This window comes from Priapulus caudatus, unplaced genomic scaffold (assembly GCF_000485595.1).
Source record: "Priapulus caudatus unplaced genomic scaffold, Priapulus_caudatus-5.0.1 Scaffold103, whole genome shotgun sequence".
NCBI lineage: Eukaryota > Metazoa > Priapulida > Priapulimorpha > Priapulimorphida > Priapulidae > Priapulus > Priapulus caudatus.
In genome coordinates this window covers 523,311-545,123 of record NW_014577164.1, presented here as the reverse complement: position 1 = coordinate 545,123, position 21,813 = coordinate 523,311, and the positions used below count along the sequence as shown (strand labels likewise).

The window sequence follows — 21,813 nt, the reverse complement described above, 5'->3', positions numbered from 1 at the left end:
TAAAACCAGGGGACAACCCGACTCACCTCGAGTTCGTTTCCGGTGACGTAATGTTGCTAAGGATGTTGAGATGGATTGTTTGGGTTTCCCGGTGTAATTGTTTGGCCTAGTGGTAAGTTATTTGCCTAGTTGCCCATATTATATGTTAATTGTTATCTTCAAGAACTTGTATATTCATATTATTCGCCGTAATCCAAGAGTAAAACGCTGAGAGGTACGGAGGTGCGCACTAGAAACAAGGATCGAAATCGACTGCGGCCAAAGCATACTGGCGAAGGTCCGAGTTGAATATAATCTGTATGACCGCTCGCGGTTTTACGCGGATGACGACGGCATGGCGGTTGTACTGGTAAACAACCGATGTTCTTGGATGCGCGGATTTAATAGACATTTCTTGTAACAGAAGTGATAGCAGTGATATTGGACAAACTAATACGCGTTTGGCTATAAGGTAATGTACTTATTAACTACACAAGGTGCCAGTTACTGTAGCATTCGTCAACTTTGCATAATCGATGGTCGAATTATGCCTTTAACGAGACAAAGATGGCAGCGGTGGCGCCAGATTTCGAAATAACGCATTGGGAAATAAATTCACAAAATGTATTTACTACCAAAGTCTTAATGTTTCTCTACTCTATTTTTGCCTATTATTGCTGATAATTACCTGTATTCTGTAAATGCCGGTCAAATGCTCATCTGCAACATACAAGTACACTGCACGCACGCCCTGTGCACAAACAACATGTATAAGAGAGTAGGTACGTGGGAAAGCGTGATCGCAAAATTTCCTCGACGCTCGCTTTATTTCACATGATTGCAGAACAAATACACAACCAACAGCCTCCATCTTGGTATATAATCTATGTGTAGCTAAATGTTCACTTGTTCGAATTATAACTGTTCTTTGTTCTTACCTACTCCCGCCAGAGATATGTCGTGAAATCCTCCAGGAAATGTTCTTTCAGTGAAAATGTAAATCGAACGAGATGTCTGTTTATACACGAGTAATGGGGCGCATTGCATGCCGGGATGAGCTGCTGCCTGCCTCCGAGCTCCGTTTCGAGGCTCGCCAAGCTAAGCATAATGCGTGCGGGTATGACATTACAAACATGACTACAGTGATTGGTCGAAAGATCGAGTAGCGCCGTTAGGGATTTTCGGATGATACGTTCGGTTTACATTTTCACGGAGAGAACATTTCCTGCAGGATTACACAAGATATCTCTGGCGGGAGTAGGTAAGAAGAAAGGACAGAGTTAACTGTTATAATTCGAACAAGTGAACATTTAGCTACACATAGATACCAAGATGGAGGCTGTTGGTTGTGTATTTGTTCTGTAATCGTGTGAAATGAAGCGAGCGTCGAGCAAATTTTGCGATCACGCTTTCCCACCTGCTCTCTTATTCATGTTGTTTGTGCACAGGGTGTTCTTGTGGTGTACTAGTGTGTTGCAGATGAGTATTTGACCGGCATTTACGGGTAAATATCGGCAATAATTGGTGAAATAGAGTAGAGAAACATTAAGACTTTAGTAGTAAAACATTTCGTGTTTATTTACCTTTTTTTTATATTGAGACGTTCCAAGTGCCTGTGTTCCAGTGGTTCCTCTCCAGCAGCCACTGACTGAGGCTGAGCCAGTGTCAGCTGTGAAGTCCTGTGTTAGTGTGAGTGTTCCACCTACGACACATGCATATGCATTTGGTACGTTTCAATAATAAGATTATGGTAAATAAACACGAAATGTATTTGCTACCAAAGGCTCTATGTTTATATGTTCTCTATCGACGAGTTATTCTACATAAATGCCGTTCAATTGCTCCTCTGCAACACTCAGTCTCACAGCACACACGCTGCTGACTACAAAAATATATAATATCAGGAGTTAATGAGACAAAGTTTGAGACAGAGTTTGACTCGTATTTGGTACTGATTTCACTACATTTTTGTCGTACGAGTTCGATGTGAATAACAATACAAATGTATACAAACATGAGCTTCTTTTGTTCACTGGTCCGTATTCTATCTTCCGGTAGTATTACAAACCGCATAGCTTCCTTCGTTTTGACATAAATCATACTTTTGCACGACATGGTTTTCACGTTATTTACCGTCGTGTGACGTTGCCAAGCCGCAAATTCTCATGCACAGCAACTCGAAGGAGGCGCGACAGGGAATTTAGGCCGTATAGTCTAGCCGAGTGCAGAAAATGCGCTTAGAAATTAAGTTTCGTTGTGCCCATGCTAGGTTTAAAAATTAAAACTATTTTACATTTAAAGTGATTACGTCACCGTAAATAATAAAAAATAAAAAAAACATTTCCACTTTTTCACATATTATAAGTAACTAGGCTAGCTATTACCCGTCCTCCAGACGGGTTTGAGTGGGGTATGATTTGAGGAAGGCGGTTTAACCATTTATCTCTCCCTTTTAGTTGAGGATGTATTTACAGTAAATACTGATATGTAGACTCGAGTCATATATCAATATTTGTTTAAAAAGATTGTATCTAAATATATATAAAATCTGAAATTTTACCTTAAAATTACATAACATTTTTTAAATAAAGGGAAATTGGGTAATTTCGTAGTACAATTTCACTTATTTACATATTATTTTTGAAAATATTATTCTGGTACGAAGCATTATTAATAAGTCAAATTCTTAAAAAAAAGCAAATGCATGAGTAGTTTTGAAGATATATCTTTTCTGAAAGGTCAGGGAACGGCGAGGGCAGGGTTACACTCCGTTGTAAATATTTTGCACACTCGGCGCGCACACACACATACACACCGGGCGCATGCGCAGGCACAATCACACGGCGCACCCCGCACAACATCAGATTTACACACGGACATGCACACGCCATGCACACGCACACAAGCATAATACTACACACCACGCACACGCACACTCGCATACATCATCACATGCACCACGCCACGCACACGCACACGCACCACACATACACGACACATACAACTGCGCCGCTATCTCGTTGGGTTTTGCTCTTAATTTTGGTCGATCACAACTCACTTGTGCGCGGCAGTGTTTGGCTGTTGTACACCGCAGCCGCAATGTCTTTGGTGTGGCGTTGTGCGGCACCGTGCGAGTCGTGCGTGCGTTGTGCGTGCGTTTAGTGTGGCTTGCTAGCTAGGGTGACAGGGTCACTAAATTAAATGCTTATTATATATACTTTAATCTACATTTAGTATAGCTACATTATCATTAAAACCCGTGAGAAACACGTTAATGTTTACCAATTTCAAGGTTTGGTATATATAGTGTGCGTATAGTTGTATGCTCTTAAACAACTCAAACGGGTCTAAAAATGTCAGGGCATGGGAGCGGCTAGCGCTGGGCACGGTGTACACTCCGTGTGTAAATATTGGCCACACGCGCCGCAACGCCGTAATCACCGCTTCACACACATACAGCCTGCGCACGCACAAATCACACGCGCACCCACGCACACAATACACATTTAACACACGGGCGCGCACACTACCGCACAGCACACGCATACATTACTGACTCCGGTGAATGAGATTTTTCGGCGGAATCGGCGGAACATCGGCGGATTTGACAGTCGCAGGGCGTCAATGCTTGCTGAAACGTGAAATTCGTTGAGAAATTGGGGGATAAGAATGTAAAAATGAATTATACCTTGACAGTACTTGACAGTAGACTGACAGCAAAGTAATCAGTGCGGGTGTTACAGATAGAATACTAGCCGTGTTACCGGCCTGCCCGCTAGTGCGTAGGTCCTCATGGCAGCAGCGGTGCTCGATTGCATGTACGGCACGCCATCTGTCACGCGAACGATTGTTTCATGTCCTATGGCGCGGAAGCGATGCTGTTGGGCGCCTGGGAGGGGATAACGAAAGTACAACGAAACGCTAGCTCCCTCATTCCTATTCGTTTCATCGCTGATGAGGGGTTGATAATTATTAAGGATGCCGACTGCCTATTTCTATCCCTGGTATAGTTTGTACTATTTGTAGTATTTTATGACATGGCTGTCCTGATGATATTGTCTTGATTGGAAAGTGCTGATGCATGGAAATACCAGAAATCAAGTAAGTCTGTTAGAAAAAATTCTTGTTGGTTTGAAAAGCATGAAAATTTAACTTACTTTCAGCCGTCTTCGTCCACGCCGCTTGATCTTGGACGTTGCCGGTGCAGGTGATTCACATGCTCTGATTGGACTGCGCAATTGGGATTTTGCGTGGTTTCCGATGAGAGCACGTCAATTACAAGCGTGATTAGTACTTGCTTGGACTCTGCGCATTGCGGACTTTTGCGACTCTTAAAATTTGTGCGGAACGTCAGTAATAGTATGTGATAAAGGGAGAGCTCTAACGTCGTCATCATAGTGCAGCGATCCCAACAATTGTGATTTTATGAGAAAAGCATGAAATTCTAGCATAGTTAGTATATACCATGATGTTTATTTTAGCATGTGGAGGGAAGTCAGATTTGACCTCTGAGCGCCGTGAGAGGTCACAATCCAAGATGGCCGCCAGTCCACGGGTCTAGTGTTGAAACGCCACTGTAATTTTTGAACAAACAGTGTAGAAAACATTTAAGTGGTCGTTCCAATAAATTGGGATGACCTTCATATGGTTGATCCCTTGAGATCGCTTGAATCAAGGAATGCATTTAGGCCAAGGGTCAAGGTCGAAATTACGTTCAAAAAGTCGAATATCCTATTTTCAAGTATCCTTATGGTAATGTTTCAAAAACAGAACAAACACACACACAGCCAGTCACACACACGCAGCACCACAGCACAACAGCACAGCCAGAGCAGCTTTGGCCACACTTGCAGCGTCCACGTGCACGCTTTCTCGCAGCGACAGTGGAATCAATTCAGGCACGATTTGCTGCTTTAGGGAGAGTCGTCCAAGAGGCTGCCACCCAGTTGTTTCCTTTGTTTCAGCCCAGTCAGATGGCTTTCTGGGAATCTCTGGATCATGACCCAAGCCTGGTTCCAACGAGTTGGCCTGGTAAGCAAGAGCGCTTGATGTGCTGCTTCTCAGTGCTTGCCTGGGTTGGAGGATGTTTCTTTAGAGTTCTTAGATTCTCTGTCGTTGAAGAGCTGTTTCACTTCTGGCTTTCAATCTCACTTTACGTGCTCTTCACTGGTTCGCGTCTAAGCACACCACAAAAACGCTTCTAAGCAATAGCATTGATCCTTCACTGACCTCATGCGGCAGCATAGTGAGTTCCACTGAAAGATCATAACCCTCGGAGGAAGATTCAAGTTTTCTCAGGCAGTTCTTCTTCCTTAGCCAGCGAATGCAGATACAGTGTTCACATCCGAGTTGAAAGCGTTTAAAGACGGGGAGTGAGACACTGTGTTGGATTCATTGTGTCAGTGCATTTCAGTGAACAGCTATGATACGAACGCTTGAGCCAAGCACCAAGGCACCGAAACAGCTCATAAGGAGTATTTAGAGAATGAAGCCACAGCCAGCTACCCCACATCGGTATCAATGGTTACGTATGGTCACCCTTTTGACCACAGACAATCTGCCCACTGCGGAGTGGACAGTTGTCAGTCTCTCTTGTGAACATGACGGCAAGGCGGCAAGGATGGACTCGACAGAGCAGAGCCACAGGCCCCACTTCCACTGGTTGCTACCAGTTCTTCCTTCTGCTAGAGGAATTGAAGCTCGCGGCTGGACATGGAAAGCAAATAATTCGGGTTTCTTTCATTGACTCGCAAAAGAAGTCCTTCAGTTCTTTGGATCACAGTAGAAGGAGCACCCTTTTCCTGATACCTTTCCCTTTCTGTCCTGAGTTGACGCTTTCAGGCTGGGCAGGTAGGTATACATTCCAGACCAGGTCGATGCTGGCTGATTTTCCGAGTTCAGCAGAGATGTATCGCTTGCAAAACACTTTTCTGGGCATACTCTTTAAATGTTTCTTGATGTCCAGGATTTGATTTGAACCACAGTCCTGACCATCGAATTGTGATCAAGCCACAAGCACACTATTTGTTTTGAGCAGATCTGATTCCAGGCAGCGAAGCTAGATCTGCTTTAAACCCCAAACCGCAATTTTCTCAGTTGACAGAGCTGGCGGGCTGCCTGGTTTTCATGGGAGAATGAAATTGTTGATGTCTCCATCTCGAGTTTTGACAGGGATGTAAGCTCGAAAAAGAGACCCACAGTCCTCTTCAGTGCTGCGGAGGAGCTGTGCCTTCGTATTTGACTTAATCTTGACGGTGGCTACTGAAAAGTGGCAATTGCTTCTTTGGGAAGTGTCTGTGTGCAGGTGTGTTTGTAACACTGTTCTAACCTTTCTGTCACAACTTACGTGTATGCTTCTCACCAAGCGGTCTCAATCCTTCTCACAGTTTTAGCCACTGGGTGTCCATGATGTCCCTCTGTGTCAGCATGCTAGGTTAGGTCTTGGCTGTGTTCTAGTAAATGGTATTCCCCATCTCTTTCTAGCACGTGTCACAAGTGCCTTAACCTCCTTCAGGAATGCTGCTTTGCACTCCAGGTTGCTGCTCATGGTGAGGGTTCCAGTGTCACACAGCACCTCACCTGTTGTTTATGGCCTGTTTCTCAAACTCTTGTATGGTAATCCTAGGCACCACTTTCTGTTGGCCTTAGTCATCCAGCGTACTGAGTGCCGCCTGGATTGCCTGTCAGTCCTATAGCCCCACAGAACCTTTCACCATTGGGCCATTGTTTTGTTCATGGGACTGGTCAAGCCTGCATAGCAGAAAACTTATGTTGCTGGTTTTTGTGCACACGAAGTTTCCAGACTTGAATTATGCCTAGGCAATCTGGTGTGTTTTCTTCGCAAGAGTCGTCATGTCAACGCGATGTGTACGCGGGGAAGACCACCTGGAGTAGTGCGTGTGATCTAGAGAAACATCAGGGCATGCATCTCGCTCGTCAGGGATTCCAGTCAGATGGAAGTTACTTCCGAGAAGATGACCTTGAATTTTACAGCAGCAAGAGAGACGCACCAAATGACAGGGCATTAAGCCGTAGTAAAGTGGGACACTGGCTCTTAGAGCACACTCCTCAAAGACGGACTACTGGCAGTGCGTACATGGACCATCAGTATCTCGGATGTTGCAGTCTTATTGTAAGTTTGTTGCGAGGAGTGTATAAAGCTTCGCAGCTGTGACCTGGCATGTATCATGGCGTCCCCCTGTCTTGGTGACATGCTGGCATGTATGAAGGAATTTGCTGTCCGGAACTTGCAATGTCAGCCGTGTCCAGCGGCGTTCGTTCCAACCACTTATCTTCCAGCCAGTCTTCCGCAAACTTCACGTTGACTCATCTCGATGTGATAGTACAACGCGACATAGATCAACAAAAGTGTCCTCCTCCTGTGTAGTGGCTGGACAGGTTTTCACTGGACCTTCCTAGCAAAGAGCATAAATGGTTGCGGGGCTCAGCAGAAGGACAGGAATCTGGGCCAGGGTTAAGTGTTTGGCAACTTGAAAATGATCATCAAACTTGATGGGAATCTTAAGTTATTGTGAAATTACAGTCTCTGGGTGGTTTATTTGTTGCAAATTTCAACCTAGATTCTTACTTTTTTTGGTCAATTTTGACCTTCAACGGGCCTAAATGATGTTCTTTAAGTTTAGCGATCTCAAAGGTAATCATCAATGACATGGTCTCCCAAATTTAGTTGGCAATCGAAACCTTAAATGTTTTTTTCTACGCTTTTGGTGTTCCAAATTAAGTGGTTTGAACATTAAGACCCGGTGCGCTGCGCGGCCTCTCTCGATTTGACCTCTCACGCGTCCTCAAAGGGTAAAATGTGCACTTCCCTCAATCTTGAAAAAATAAACATCATGGTAATATACTAACTATGCTAGAAACTTTCATGCTTTTCTCATAAAATGCACAATGTTCATAATATGAGAGTTATCAACTGATACTATCACCGGCTTTGCTAGCTGAACAAAAACTTCTTCCGGAGATAACGTCACGGGAGCCGAGATGCCTGGCCGCGACCTCCTTCGAGTGCTGTGCATGAGAATTTGCGGTGGCAATTGCCACACGACGGGTAAATAACGTGAAAACCATGTCGCTGTCAAAAGTATGATTTATGTCAAAACGAAGGGGAATCTACGCTCAGGCATGAAAATCTTTCCCGCGTCTTTCCGCCGGTTTTCGTTTTTTTCCGAGGGTTCACAGTGCCAGCATTTGTAATCTACCACGCGGCATACGTACATGCAGCCGCGACTGGTTTAATCGTCGTCTTACTGCGGCTGGCAGCAAGCTAGACTGTACCACGTAGCCGTTAGACGTGTGTCGCAGTGAGCGGTCAGGTGTGCGACATGGTGTGCGTGTGCGACGCGTGTGTACGTGACGCGCGTGGGTCGCAGTTGTGCGCGTGATGTGTGTGAGCGCGCGATGGTACGTTACGATGGTGTGACGGCTGGCGTGAGCGCGTGTGGCGCTGACGTGTGTGCGTAAGCGGCGTGTCGATGCCGTGAGGCATGTGCTGTGGCGTGTGTCGTGCTTGCGGCGTAGTGTGCCGCGCGTGAGCGCGTGTTGTGGCGTGAGCGGCCTGTGTGTGATGTGTGTGCTGTGGAGCGCCGTGTCGTGCGCGATCGCGCGTGTATACGACGTGTGTGCCGTGAGCGGTCGTGTGGCACATGTGCTGCGTGTGCGAGTGTGTGCGGTTGTGCGACGTGTCGTGCGTGAGCGCGTGTGTGCACCCGCTGAGCGCGTGTGTGCCGAAGTCGTTCGTGCGTCGGAGCCGCTGTTGTGGTGCGTCGAAGGCGTGTCATGCGTGAGCGCGTTGTGATGCGTGACGGCATGCGTGCGACGTGCGGCTGTGCGTCGAGCGTGGCGTGTCGCGACGTGTGTGCGTGAGCGCGTGTGTGCGACGGTGTCGCTGCGTGAGCGCGTGTATGCGGTGAGCGCGTCAGTGTGCGACGTGTGTGCGTGATGCGCCGTGAGCGCGCTGTATGCTGTGAGCGCGGGGTGTGGCGTGAGCGCGTGTATGTGACGTAGTGGTGCGATGGTGGTGCGTGACGCGCAGTTAAGGTGTGCGACATCGTGTTGCGTGTGCGAAACGGTGCTGTACGGTGATGCGCGTGTGTGCGACTTGTGTGGCGTGGCGCTGTGTGTGTGCCGCGTGTGTGCCGTCCGACGCGTGTGCTGCACGTAGTGGTGCCGTCAGCGCGTTCCGTGGCGACGCGTGTGTGCGTGTGCCGGATGTGCGTGAGCGCTGTGTGCCTCCGTGATCGCGTGTGTGTGTGAGCGCATGTGTGTTGAACGTGTGTGCGTGAAGCGCAGCGCGTGTGCATGGCTGACGTGTGTGCGTTGTGTGCGACGTGGCGCTCAATCACGCAAAGCGCGCAGCGAAACTTACAATTTAAAATGGATATATAAATTAGTTTTTGAACGTTATATATTACTGCTCACCAAGGTATGAGCTCTACATTCTTATTTTTTCCTTTATTTTTTCCTCATATTTTTTCACTCTATAGCCTCGTCTACACGACGAAATATTAATCGAGTTAATGGGCGTCTACACGGCCTTTAACTCGAGTTTAGCTTAACCGCTCGCCAGTCGATCGGAGGTTAAGCTAACTCGAGTTTTACAGCCGTGTAAGCGCTCTTAAACCTCGAGTTAGCCTTAACCTCCACGATAGCGGCAACACTCAGTACGATATGTACGTTCGCACGCACGCACGCACGCACGCACGCCACGCCACGCACCACACTACATGGCATGCCACTGTACGTGGCACACGACGTGTTAATGCGCACGACGCTACGTGCACATGCACGCACGCACGCATGCACATGTAAGTGCACACGCACAGACGAACGCATGCACGCACGTGTACGTGCACATGCACGCACGCACGCATGCACATGTAAGTGCACACGCACAGACGAACGCATGCACGCACGTGTACGTGCACATGCACGCACGCACGCATGCACATGTAAGTGCACACGCACAGACGAACGCATGCACGCACGTGTACGTGCACACGCACGCACGCACACACGCACGTTTACATACACACGCACATGCACGCATGCACGCACGTGTACGTGCACACACGCACGCACGCACGTCTACGTGCACATGCACGCGCGCACGCACGCACGTGTACCTGCACACGCACGCACGCACGCACGCACGCACGCACGAACGTACCTGCGCACGCGCGCACGCACGCACGTGTAAGGTGTACGTGCACATGCATGCATGCATGCACGCACACGCACGCACGCACGTGTACGTGCACACACACGCATGCATGCACGTGTACGTGCACACGCACGCACACACGCACGCACGTTTACATACACACGCACGCACGCATGCATAATAAATCGGTAATAATCGCTATCGGGTGTTGTCGTGTAGACGCTACATAATCGCTAACTCGAGTTAACGCTTAACTCGAGTTAAGTAAGGTTCGTCGTGTAGACGAGGCTTATACTTTTGTTGTTTGTACACAGCGGGGTGCGTGCAGTAAACTTGTGTGTTGCAGAGGAGCAATACAGGGCATAAATTTACAGGAATTAATACTACTAAAAATAGATTTTTATTGTTTTTCAATATGTAAGCATAATATAAATTAATTCTTCAGTTGGTCAGTGTGGAAATCAAATTGGCTGCCGTTTCTGGGATCTTGCTCTTCGTGAACATGCTGCAAATAACAAGGTTAGTATAATAAATAGTATACCAGTTTCTTCAGTGTTACTGCATGTCTTCTATGGCTGATTTATGGTCACCTGAATATTAGATTGATATTTCCTTACTTTAATTGTTATAAAATTCATGTAATATATATATATACATATATTATATATGCAATCACAAATGATTTAATAATGTTATTTTTATATAAAGTTATAAACCAATATTGAGGTCACCTTAGTTAGGCTCCATATGTGGGGATAGGAAAAGCAGACTGTACAGTACTTAACAGTACATATGTTATTGTTTCAGAATGGCGTATTTGATGAGGCACTAGGTCATTTCTTCCGTAATGTTGACACGCGTAATGGAAAATGTCAACAAATTCCTGTTGGTGATGGTATCGGAATGATTCACACGCTTAAAGCAAGGGTAATATAAAGCAGGGTTCTCCAAGCTTTTTCATTATAGCATGGCGTGTGTTGCCTTTACGGTCCGAGTTGCAAATCGCCGAAGGCGGTTTGCGTGCTAGGGGGTCCGGGGGCTATGATATTTAGAGTGGCGGGTGCATTTTAGGATGACGGGGCTCGACGATAGCCTGGCGGGCCGCCAGGCTATAAGTGCTCTTGGAGTACCCTGTAAAGATATAGTTTTATTCTTTAAATTCAATTTCATAAATAGGTTTGTGCTAACAGAGTTTGGTAGGAAAACATAGTAAGCTAGCACAAATTGCAATGTTAAAGTGTTTGACTCAGTTCAGATTGCCTAGTAAATAGTAGTAATGCATCGTATATGTAACAAGGAAAGATATCAGTATTACTCTCCTCTGTGACAGTAGAGCTATGGCTGAAATATACAAAGAGTGTAGGCTCAGTGGTGACATAAAATAAATTTTTCGGAAATTCTTTTTGTATGAGGTGGCAAAAGCATTACTTAGAAGTGATAAAGTTGTGAATTTAACTAGTCGACAAATACACACACTTGGCTGAGAAGAGAAGTACTGTATTACTCCTGGCAAAGTGCATAGGTGGATAACTGATTTTTAGCTCACCTTGACATCGTCATGATGAGCTATTTCAGTGTCTGCCTACAGTCGACGATAACTCAAGAACCGTTTGACCCACATGTTTCAATTTGCATGTACAGCTGTTACTCCTATGGGAGAGATTTGAAAGTCCTATTTTGCAGCACGCCAGTTGACCTACTTTCGAGCCACGCCCACTTTTTGGCAAAAATGGAAATGGCCATAAGTCAGTTCAGGCTCAATGGATTTTGCTCATTTTTGGTATGTGAATGAATAAGGACTGGCCCCAAAACATATCACACGTGTTTTGATAATTTTTTTAAATTATGCAAATTAGGCAGATTTTGGCAGTTTCACTATGCATTTCAGTGTCTGCTTACGGTCAACGATAACTCAAGAACCGTTTGACCCACATGTTTCAAATTGCATACAGTTGTTACTCTTACGGGAGAGATTTGCACGTCCTATTTTGGAGCACGCCAGTCGACCTACTTTCGAGCCACGCCCACTTTTTGGCAAAAATGAAAATGGCCATCTAGATTAATTCGATTTTGTTAAATTTACCTACCTACCTACCTAATCATACCTACGTGTAATATTGTGTTTTAGATTCTTCGTTACAGTAATTTGACTGAAATATTTAATTGCTTTGCTCAATAATCGAAAACCAAAATGTTGATCATTTAGGCGTAGCGCCATCTCTTGCCCAGATTTCAGACTTTCAGATCTGAAACATTTATTTTCGCATTAAAACTAACCCTGAAGGAAAACAGTGAAATTTCTATTAGTATGAAACAGGGAATAAGGACATTTGATCGCATATTTTGGTCCATCGTAACTGAAACACTTACCAAATTTTAAATATCATCTCTTTCTTCTATCACACCCAAGGTGAGCTATAGTGTCATTGACACTTTCATTTATACTTCTAGGCAGTTCTTGTCGACATGGAGGAAGGTGTGGTCAATGCAGCACTGAAAGGACCCCTGGGAGACGTGTTTGATCACAAACAGTTCATCACAGATGTATCCGGGTCTGGAAATAACTGGTAAAGGAATTTTTCATGCTATTAAGTTTTTATATCCGAATCTGGCATCATTAAGTCTCTATGTGAGGTAGATATAAATGAAGCTGTGTGCAAAGCTAACAGCAGCTAGCTACTTCACTGTTCACGCTATAACATCTATGCAGTTCGTCTAAGAGAAAAAGTGCTCTCGTAGACACACGTTCATGAGAAATCACTGACAAAGCCTCACATCTGTTTTGAATCTCGTATGACTCATAATGATACAAACAGTGTATCATATTACGTAATAAAATATCATAACGTAATATGAAAATGATAATGTGAAAAAATGGGAATATAATATATGGTATATGAATTATCATTATTATTATTTTTTATATACAATGAAATATGATAAAATAAATAACATATCCATCATAAAAATAAATGTGGAAATTGTAAAATGATTGACAGGGCTGTCGGGAACAGATTCTACGGCCGCAGGTACCGCGAGGCGATCGTCGAGAGTGTGCGGAGGGAAGCAGAGATGTGCGACGCGCTGCAGTGTTTCTTCGTCTTGCATTCGATGGGCGGCGGCACGGGATCTGGCGTCGGCACGGCGATACTCGGCATGCTTCGCGACGAATTTCCCGACGTGTACAACCGGTATGCATGATTTCAAGAATCTGCGATGATTAGTACGAATTTAATGTAGTATTTCTCTTGGATTTGTCAACTTCTCGTAAATTTAACTTGACGATCTGCAGCCGGATATCCGCGCGAAGCGCTCAAACGCCGCGTAGCGGCCACTTTTGCAATGTCGCTGCCCTCTACCCAACGCAAGTATTCCGGTCCTTTCTAGGAGAGGCTTGAAGCCGGCTTTTCGATGAATTGAGCAGTTCTGCCCATTGCACGAGGGATCTCACTACCAGTTATGTAGAGACGGGCTTAGAAATGCTGCCACATTTCAGATAGGCTTACTAGGCGCGCTTTCTTTCTGTAATAACGGAGTTTTTTTGTTGACTGTAACAATATATAGGCTCATGCGTTCACGGTTGACTGGCTGAGTTTAGGGAATACGATATATAGGAAGTTCGTCTTCGCTATTCGTACTAATTACAGTTAGTTCATGTTCACTGTTATCTGCTATTTGTATCTTCTGCATGTATTACACTCCTCATTCCAAACTAAAGATTTCAACTTGGGTGGCAGGAAGTGCCTAAACTGTGAACAGTGGAAGTTTGACTTTGTAAGTGTTCCGGTTAGAATTCACGTGGAACTTCCGGAGTGCTCCGACTGGACGGCAAGGAAGAGGAGACATGGAGTCCCAATGAAAACCAGATGTGCTCGTACTCGTGTGATTCTACAGGCAACCTAAGCTACTATATATATATTTCCGTGGAATCATCTAACACGAATGCCCACAATGGCGAGCATCGGACAATGTCTGTATCCACACTACGATACTTCTATTACTACAAGCGCGTACAATGTTACAATGAATTCTGAGTAGTAGTAAGTATACTAGTACTAGTACTACTAAGTACCAGGACTACTAGTACTACAGTATACTATATATACTAGTGACTACCAGGAGCTAATAATGACAAACTGTGTTACTAGTTACTAGTAAGTTACTAAATATTAGATAGATGACGACTCCTTTAGTGTTATAGTACTCCGACTAAATATAATAAATATAATGCTAACTAAATACGGAATCTATTTACTACCACTTCTTCTGTTTCTATAGGCAGCATAGGGGACCTACTCTCTGTTGACCTATTATTGCCGAGCTTTCTGTAATTCAGTCGAAATCCTACGTTCCAAGCGTACGCCTGCCGGGCTGCCCATGCTCTCGCGGCGGACTGTTGCACGGCTTACACTAAATATAATATATAGACAGGTAGGAGCGTGCGGCCAAAATTCGCTCGACGATCACTTCATTTGAAACTTTCAACAGCACGAAATACACATTCAACAGTGCATCTTTGTTTCTCCTGTGAACAACAGCTTATTCTACTTGTATAAAAAATAATGTTCTCTGTCGTAACCGGCTGTGTCATGCGAAATACACAGATGACGAAATTCTCGCGTTCAGCGAAGCCTTTGGCCAGTAATGGAAATGGCTGTCAGCCGCCAACACTGCAACGTTTTGCACAGCGTTCAATGCGAGGCTCGTCAGCGAGTGGAAAGGCACGTGCCGCGCCTGCGCACGCCGCCTATAGCATAGACTGGCACTCGCTTCACTCTCGGCTTGCTTAGGTTACACTCAGGATGGTAATCGAGGTGAGGCAGAGTGAGTCCCAGTCTATATAGCCTTTATGTCCTTGCAGCCATTTCCATTACTGGGCAAGCCTCGTTCCGCGAAAACGCCCGAAATTCAGTCAAGTCTTTCTGATTGATTTACGCCAGTGACACAGTAGGTTAACGAACAGAGACTTATGTTTTTATAACAAGTGAACAATGTTCACGTTCCCAAATGTTGGCCTCGTCTGTGTCCCCACTTTAAAAAATTGTGGACTGTTGCCTGGCAGCTATGGAATCGCGTGCGCCGCGGTTAAGCAGTCGGCGCACGGATCCATAGCTGCCAGCGCTGCATACTGTCGTAGGACGTTCCCGCGGTCGCGTGCGCCTTGCCGCGGAACTGCGCGCAAGATCTGCGCTCAGCACTTTGGGTCAACACCTTCTTTCGGCAACGCTTCTCTAGTATCCCGTCTCATCTGGATGTTGGAAGTACAAGTTTCACTGAATGTTTACCTATGATCTACATGTTATGCTGTATGTCCCGCTCGTCTTTTTATATAGGGTGGTATGGCTTACCTCGGTGTAAGGTTTACTAATGTATTTTTCAGGCGAGTTTCGATTCGAAGTTCTACTCTATTCTATTCTAATCGACTCTATTCTGATTCTATTCTAAATGATTTCCTGGACATGTGTTTGTTTCGTGTGAGTCATGATCAGTCATCACATCTTCAAAAGGTGGGAATAGTGTTGCAAGCTTGGCTTATTCTAGATGGTTCCATTCAGGTTTGTGACAGCCGTTTTCCCATCAGCGGACGATGATGTTATCACATCCCCCTACAACAGCATTCTGGCACTGAAGCAGCTCACAGAAGTCGCAGAATGCGTGCTTCCGATCGAAAACCAGGTATTACAACAGCGGTGCAACTCCTCTTCACTTGTGTCGTCTTATTTAGGTGACAATAATCTTTCGTCATCATGTGACCATCGATCATGCTCACTTGGTAGTCATGTGGTTTTAGCAAGTTTTACCTTTTATTTATCAAGGATTTTCAACAAATTTTGTGATTTTAACATGTCCAATCTTTCAATTTTAAGTATTCAGAAACCATATTCTATAAATATTTTACATGTCTACATGAATTTATCAACGAGATTAAAATGGCTTTTTTTAAATATCTTTTCACCTTACGATCATAAAAACACATTGACATTATATTAAGGAGCTAAAACATGCAGTTTATTTAAGGCCCTACAAGACATATGTACAAGAATTTCAAAATTCTCCAGTCAAAGTAAAGCGGGGATTCATACATCCGCAGCAAAAATAAAGGTATGCTGTTACGATTATTTTATATTGTTTTGTAGTAGTTGCTATTATTATAGTTCTAGAGTTTTGTTATAGAAACACTATTAGTTTTTTATATAACTCTAATAGATAAGTTTAGAGGCATGAGAATCACACTACTCAGTTACATCTTCTCATATTGACTAGCATCATATTATGCAATTGGCACATGAATTCTTGCACTCGTCCTTTTCTGTGTCATATTTCATAGGAAGGCAGTGCTGTATCTGATAGCCACCAGGGGGCAGGCAAATGCAGTGTTCAGAAAGCATTCGATAGCATGAACAACATCGTTGCAAATCTTCTTCTCAATCTCACCTGGTAAGCTATACAATGAATGCATGAGTTCGGTTGGTACTTCTTCGGTTCGGCTGTGAGCCTTGACAGCTAACTGCTCATGAGATATTTGTCAAGTATTTTAGACATTCTTCTGAAGAACCTCTAATAATTAATCCCTAGATCCTTTTTTTGTGAAAATATCATTGTAAGATTTTTACTTTTTTATCCTAGTGTATGTACCTTATTTTCAGCTCTGCCAGATTCGAGGGTTCTCTAAATGTTGACCTGAATGAGATATCGATGAATCTGGTGCCATTCCCACGACTTCACTACCTCGTATCAAGCATGGCACCACTATACAGTCTCACTGATGTCAATATACCACAACGCAGGTAATATTATCGCATTATTATCGGGTATGTTATTATCGGGCTACATTGTCGCATTCGTTTTTTATAGCTTGTAATTCGTTACTGCGTTCACCTTCTGTAATTCCCTGTGCAATTAAGCTGTAACCTTAAATGACACTTTAGCATCATTAAATCTTCGTAAAAAATTGGTTTTCATGCATACGTCTGTAACAAATTGATTGCGATGCATATTTTATGACATCTATGCGTGACACTCCTTCCTGTCATCATTGCAGACTGGACTCAATGTTCGGTGATGCATTTTCACCAGCCCACCAACTGATTAGAGCTGATCCAAAGCATGGCCTTTACTTGGCCTGTGCCCTAATGGTTAGAGGCAAGGCACAGTTGTCAGACGTGCGGCGTAATATTGAGAGGTGAGCTCTCTTTTCAGGCCCAGCTACATTAATAGTGCCTGGTTGAACATCATGTCAAACACAGGTATAATTAGCATGCCTCCAGCAGACCAATGTACAATTGTATTATGCCTATAGGAAACTCTAGGCACCATTTATCACACCTATATCAGACCAAAGCTCATTCCATTTTTACGTATGAGAAAAACATTCAGCTACTACAAAACCGTTACGTATTTTGTCATTTATAGAATCAAGTCGTCACTGAGGTTTGTGCATTGGAACCAGGAGGGTTGGAAAACAGGACTGTGTGCAGTGCCACCTACTGGCCAGCCATATTCACTCTTGACATTGGCAAATAATACATGCATAGAGAAAACCTTCACTGACTTGGTGGTGAGGTTCAACAGGCTCTATAAAAGAAAGGTAATTTGGCCCTGTTTAACAAAATGCTATAGCATAATAACACTTCTCCTTTACTATCTTGCAGACAATTCGTGATGTGGCACATTTTCATAATAATATATGTATATGTTATGGTTCTTAATCCCTAGATTATAAATCTATTTCCACTTTAAAGCATTAGACGTGAAACAAATACTTAAAAATGACAAACATGAGCACACTGTGCATATACATTTCTATGTCCAATCATTATAAAGTCATATAATGCACAAATAATACTTCAAAATGACATCAAAAGTAATAGTGCATTCTGGCGTAATTTCCTACTCTGTTTGGGTAAACTAATAAGTGTTTTTCGGATGACAGCTGATTGGGAGTTGCAGATATTTGATTTCTAACTGTGGGGGTTGCATGCGGCATGATACAGCACAGAAGTATTTTTCTGTGTTATTTGCCTTGATAGTGATCAAACAGAACAATGTATATGACCATTGCTTAAGGTGGCAATTTTTAAGTATGTGTATGTGATGTAAGACTGCATTACATCTACTGCTACTGTAAGTTTGTATTGTTGCGTCTATGTATGAGCCCCCCCCCCCTCCGGCGGGGATAGATGTTGTTCAGATACGACTGTTCGCATGTTATCTGTTTTTCCCACAAGAACCGTGCGTGTGCACACTACCTACTAAAAGATTATGTGATCATACTAACAGATACGGCTGAAACATGTTTAATCAGCGATGTTTTTTGGTTCATTTATTACAGGCACACTTACATCACTACCTGACAGTGGACGGTATGGAGGTAGCAGAGTTTGACGATAGCCTGCAGTCGGTGCAAAGTCTTATCGCCGAATACAAAGACCTTCAGACGACAAGGCAGTCTATTTTCATTCCCCGCCTACAGGTGGCAGCATCTGATTACAGCATGCAATACACCTAGGCTCAACGAACATAATAAAGACATACGTATAGGTAAGGGGTAGCTCCAAGAAACGGTCTTGCTAGGGTTAGAAGACCTTAGTAGACAATCGGTCGCACAGCCTGGTCGGGCTAAGGTAAGGGGATGATTACGGAAAATGAGTTTCTAGATGGAAACCTGCATTTTAACCTGATGAGAAACTTCATTTTATAATAAATTAAATAGACTATACGTATTATCAAGATATTCATATTATATTATGTTATATATTATACTATATTATATTATATTATATTATATGAATTGCATAACATATTTCTGGTATTATTAACATGTGGAATTTCAATGGCTATAATTTTTATAGTAATTTAGGCTTCAGTGAGCCCTTGACCTTAGTTGTTTGGCTTTGGTACTTAGTTATGTAAGAAATGTTAGTATAATTATGCATCGTATAATCAAATCAACAAGCACTTGTCCTGTGCTACTTTGCATAGGATTAAATCAATAAGAATCAACATAATGAAATTCTACCTCATGCCTTCCATTGTTATGATAGATGATATCTTTATTCACCAAGGGTTTATATAAAATCTCAATTTTGTATTTAAGAAAGTGAAGTTTTGATATGAGATATTCAACCTCTTGTGGAATTCGACATTCCTATCTGTTAAGCGATATTGTGATCTCAGCCAGATAGCATCAAACCATGTCTAAAGTGTGTGTGCTATTCTTTGCAGTTCTCGTTCATATCTCGGGGATCTAACTCGGGTTTAGGACTAATGGTGCAAGCAACTAATTTGATGTGTTTGTGTGGTGAGTATCTTATCTAACCATTATATTGTGTGTCATTTCAACTTAGGTTACTTTTTGTTCAAATTGGTTCACCCCAGTTCTGTAGAGTTAAGTAGGGCTGCTTTTGGTTAGATTAGGTATAGTTATAGATTAGAATAAACTAAAGGGAGCATCTAAACTCGTTTTCCAATGACCTTTCTTCTATTTTTCAAGGTGAAAGTTATCGAGGTACTGGCCAGTAGCCAGGTCAGTAGGTGCACGTTGAATGAACTTCACCTCACACGTCACTATTGTTGCCTGACAGGAAAAGATGTCACCAACTTTCTACACATGTTACATGTTAGAAAAATATGCTGAGACTGCCCAAAGTGGAAACTATCTATTCATTGCTAACATAACATGAACTATCTCAGCTAAAGCCCTGGATGCTCATCCAGCGGAATCCATTTATAACATTCGATTTATCACATATAACATTTGATTTATTGCATATAACATTTGATTTATCACATATAATATATGATTATTTAATCATAATAATTATGTTATATGCAATAAATCGACAATAATTCCCTGTTTTAAATGTTCACATTATTTGATTTTATATCAGAGAAGAGAATCAAACCATTCGATCCGTGAATTGAATCATTCGATCCGTGAATCGAATCATTCGATCCGTGAATCAAATCATTCGATCCGTGAATCGAATCATTCGATCCGTGAATCAAATCATTCGATCCGTGAATCGAATCGTTCTATCCGTGAATCGAATCATTCGATTCGTGAATCGAATTATTCTATCCGTGAATCGAATCATTCAATCCGTGAATCGAATCATTTGATCCGTGAATCGAATAATTCGATCCGTGAATTGAATCATTCGATCCGTGAATCGAATCATTCGATCTATGAATCGAATCATTTGATCCGTGAATCGAAGCATTCGATCCGTAAATGTTATATGTGATAAAATCAACCATAAAACAAAAAATCTAATTATGAAACAAAATACATATGCCATATGCTTGCACGCACGTTTGGCATGTAGTCGTCTGTCTGCACACCTGGTGTCTGGGGGCTGCGAGATGGCTACTGATTAAACTGATCTTTATAACGTAATGTGTCTGTCTATACGTGCCTCCGTTCGTGAACTGTACGTACTTGTAGACATATGCACGCGCTACTTGAATGCCCGTATAGTAGTACCGTAGTTCAGCCAAGTCGTTATGACGTCAGTGCGGTTATAAATGTAACCGTTTCGCCACATCGCGGTTGTTTCTGTAGAACATGCTAAATTTGAGGAAAAAGTCATCTATTAGACTTTTACATCAAAACGGATGTAGGTGAACACCCTCTCATTTTTGCATCGCTTCCTACTCCTAAGTTTTAGACGGTGTGCACATGGCATGTCGTAGATATATGTGATTTTAATAACCAATGAGATATCGGTAAGCAGAGTTGGTCACTTTTGCGATCATTCGATAAAATCCGCCAATATCGGACCGACAATATCGGAGGCGGACGCACACACGTGCACACGCACACACACAGACACGCACGCACGCGTTATTTGTATCTTTGTGTGATATTAGTTTTTGCACCGAAAATTAAAAATTAAAAGTGAAAATTTAAATGGCGATCAGAGCAAAATGAAATTAAGATACAAATCAAAACAAGACGACTTAGCCGTAATCTATAAAAAAGCTAGTAAAACTATTATATAACAAACTGACGGACCTCTGAACATATTGTTTGCTGTTATTCTTTACACAAAATTAGCACATGGGTAATTGATCATGATGGCAGTGAACGTATAATTGATCACACGGGCCGTTGCTCAAAACAGATTGGTATTATTAATCACGGCTGTGCGCTCACAAACTATGTCAGGCGATTACGATGTTCATTCGAACGAATGTTCATCAGAATTTTTACACGCATAAGTTATCAATTACTGCTTAATTTAAACACGTGTATCCTTGCGTTTGCTAATAAATCGTAGTTTAATTAGAAGACGTATGACAAACGCCTAGATCGGAATCCATTTTATATTTACATTTCGGAAACATACGATCAAATCATTCTTCATTCTACGCGTAAGCAAGATCCCGTCTATTTCTAGTTTGTTCGCATACCGAGACATATAGCAATAAATCATACTGCTACGATCGGGCCTCGTCTGAATAAGAATGCGTTTAATATGGTTATTTAATCGGTATACACGCAGTAATAAATCACTCGACTAGAAGGCAACCATGTGCGAGCTTGTAAATGGTGATTTTTAGCTCACCTTGACATCGTCAAGCTGAGCTATTACCATGGGTCGTCGTACGTCCGTCCGTCCGTCCGTCAACATTTGGCTACGATCAACGAT

The 21,813-nt window shown here is 43.1% G+C and overlaps 1 protein-coding gene across 2 annotated transcripts in view; it reads left to right on the top strand.

Annotated features, from left to right (window-relative positions):
- LOC106805163 (tubulin epsilon chain-like) overlaps positions 1–19,939 on the top strand; it is a 21,126-nt gene extending 1,187 nt beyond the window's left edge. The window contains exons 2-14 of one of the 2 annotated variants that reach the window (XM_014806659.1): positions 10,605–10,678; positions 10,967–11,086; positions 12,611–12,726; positions 13,159–13,350; positions 15,715–15,835; positions 16,178–16,261; positions 16,488–16,597; positions 16,807–16,947; positions 17,202–17,342; positions 17,573–17,747; positions 18,492–18,700; positions 19,385–19,460; positions 19,653–19,939. In XM_014806659.1, coding sequence (XP_014662145.1) covers positions 10,605–10,678; positions 10,967–11,086; positions 12,611–12,726; positions 13,159–13,350; positions 15,715–15,835; positions 16,178–16,261; positions 16,488–16,597; positions 16,807–16,947; positions 17,202–17,342; positions 17,573–17,747; positions 18,492–18,668 — 1,451 coding nt within the window. In that variant the 3' untranslated portion in view covers positions 18,669–18,700; positions 19,385–19,460; positions 19,653–19,939. The remainder of the gene's footprint in view (positions 1–10,604; positions 10,679–10,966; positions 11,087–12,610; positions 12,727–13,158; positions 13,351–15,714; positions 15,836–16,177; positions 16,262–16,487; positions 16,598–16,806; positions 16,948–17,201; positions 17,343–17,572; positions 17,748–18,491; positions 18,701–19,384; positions 19,461–19,652) is intronic. The other variant, XM_014806660.1, reaches the window with a different exon arrangement.
- Positions 19,940–21,813: the final 1,874 nt, after the last annotated feature.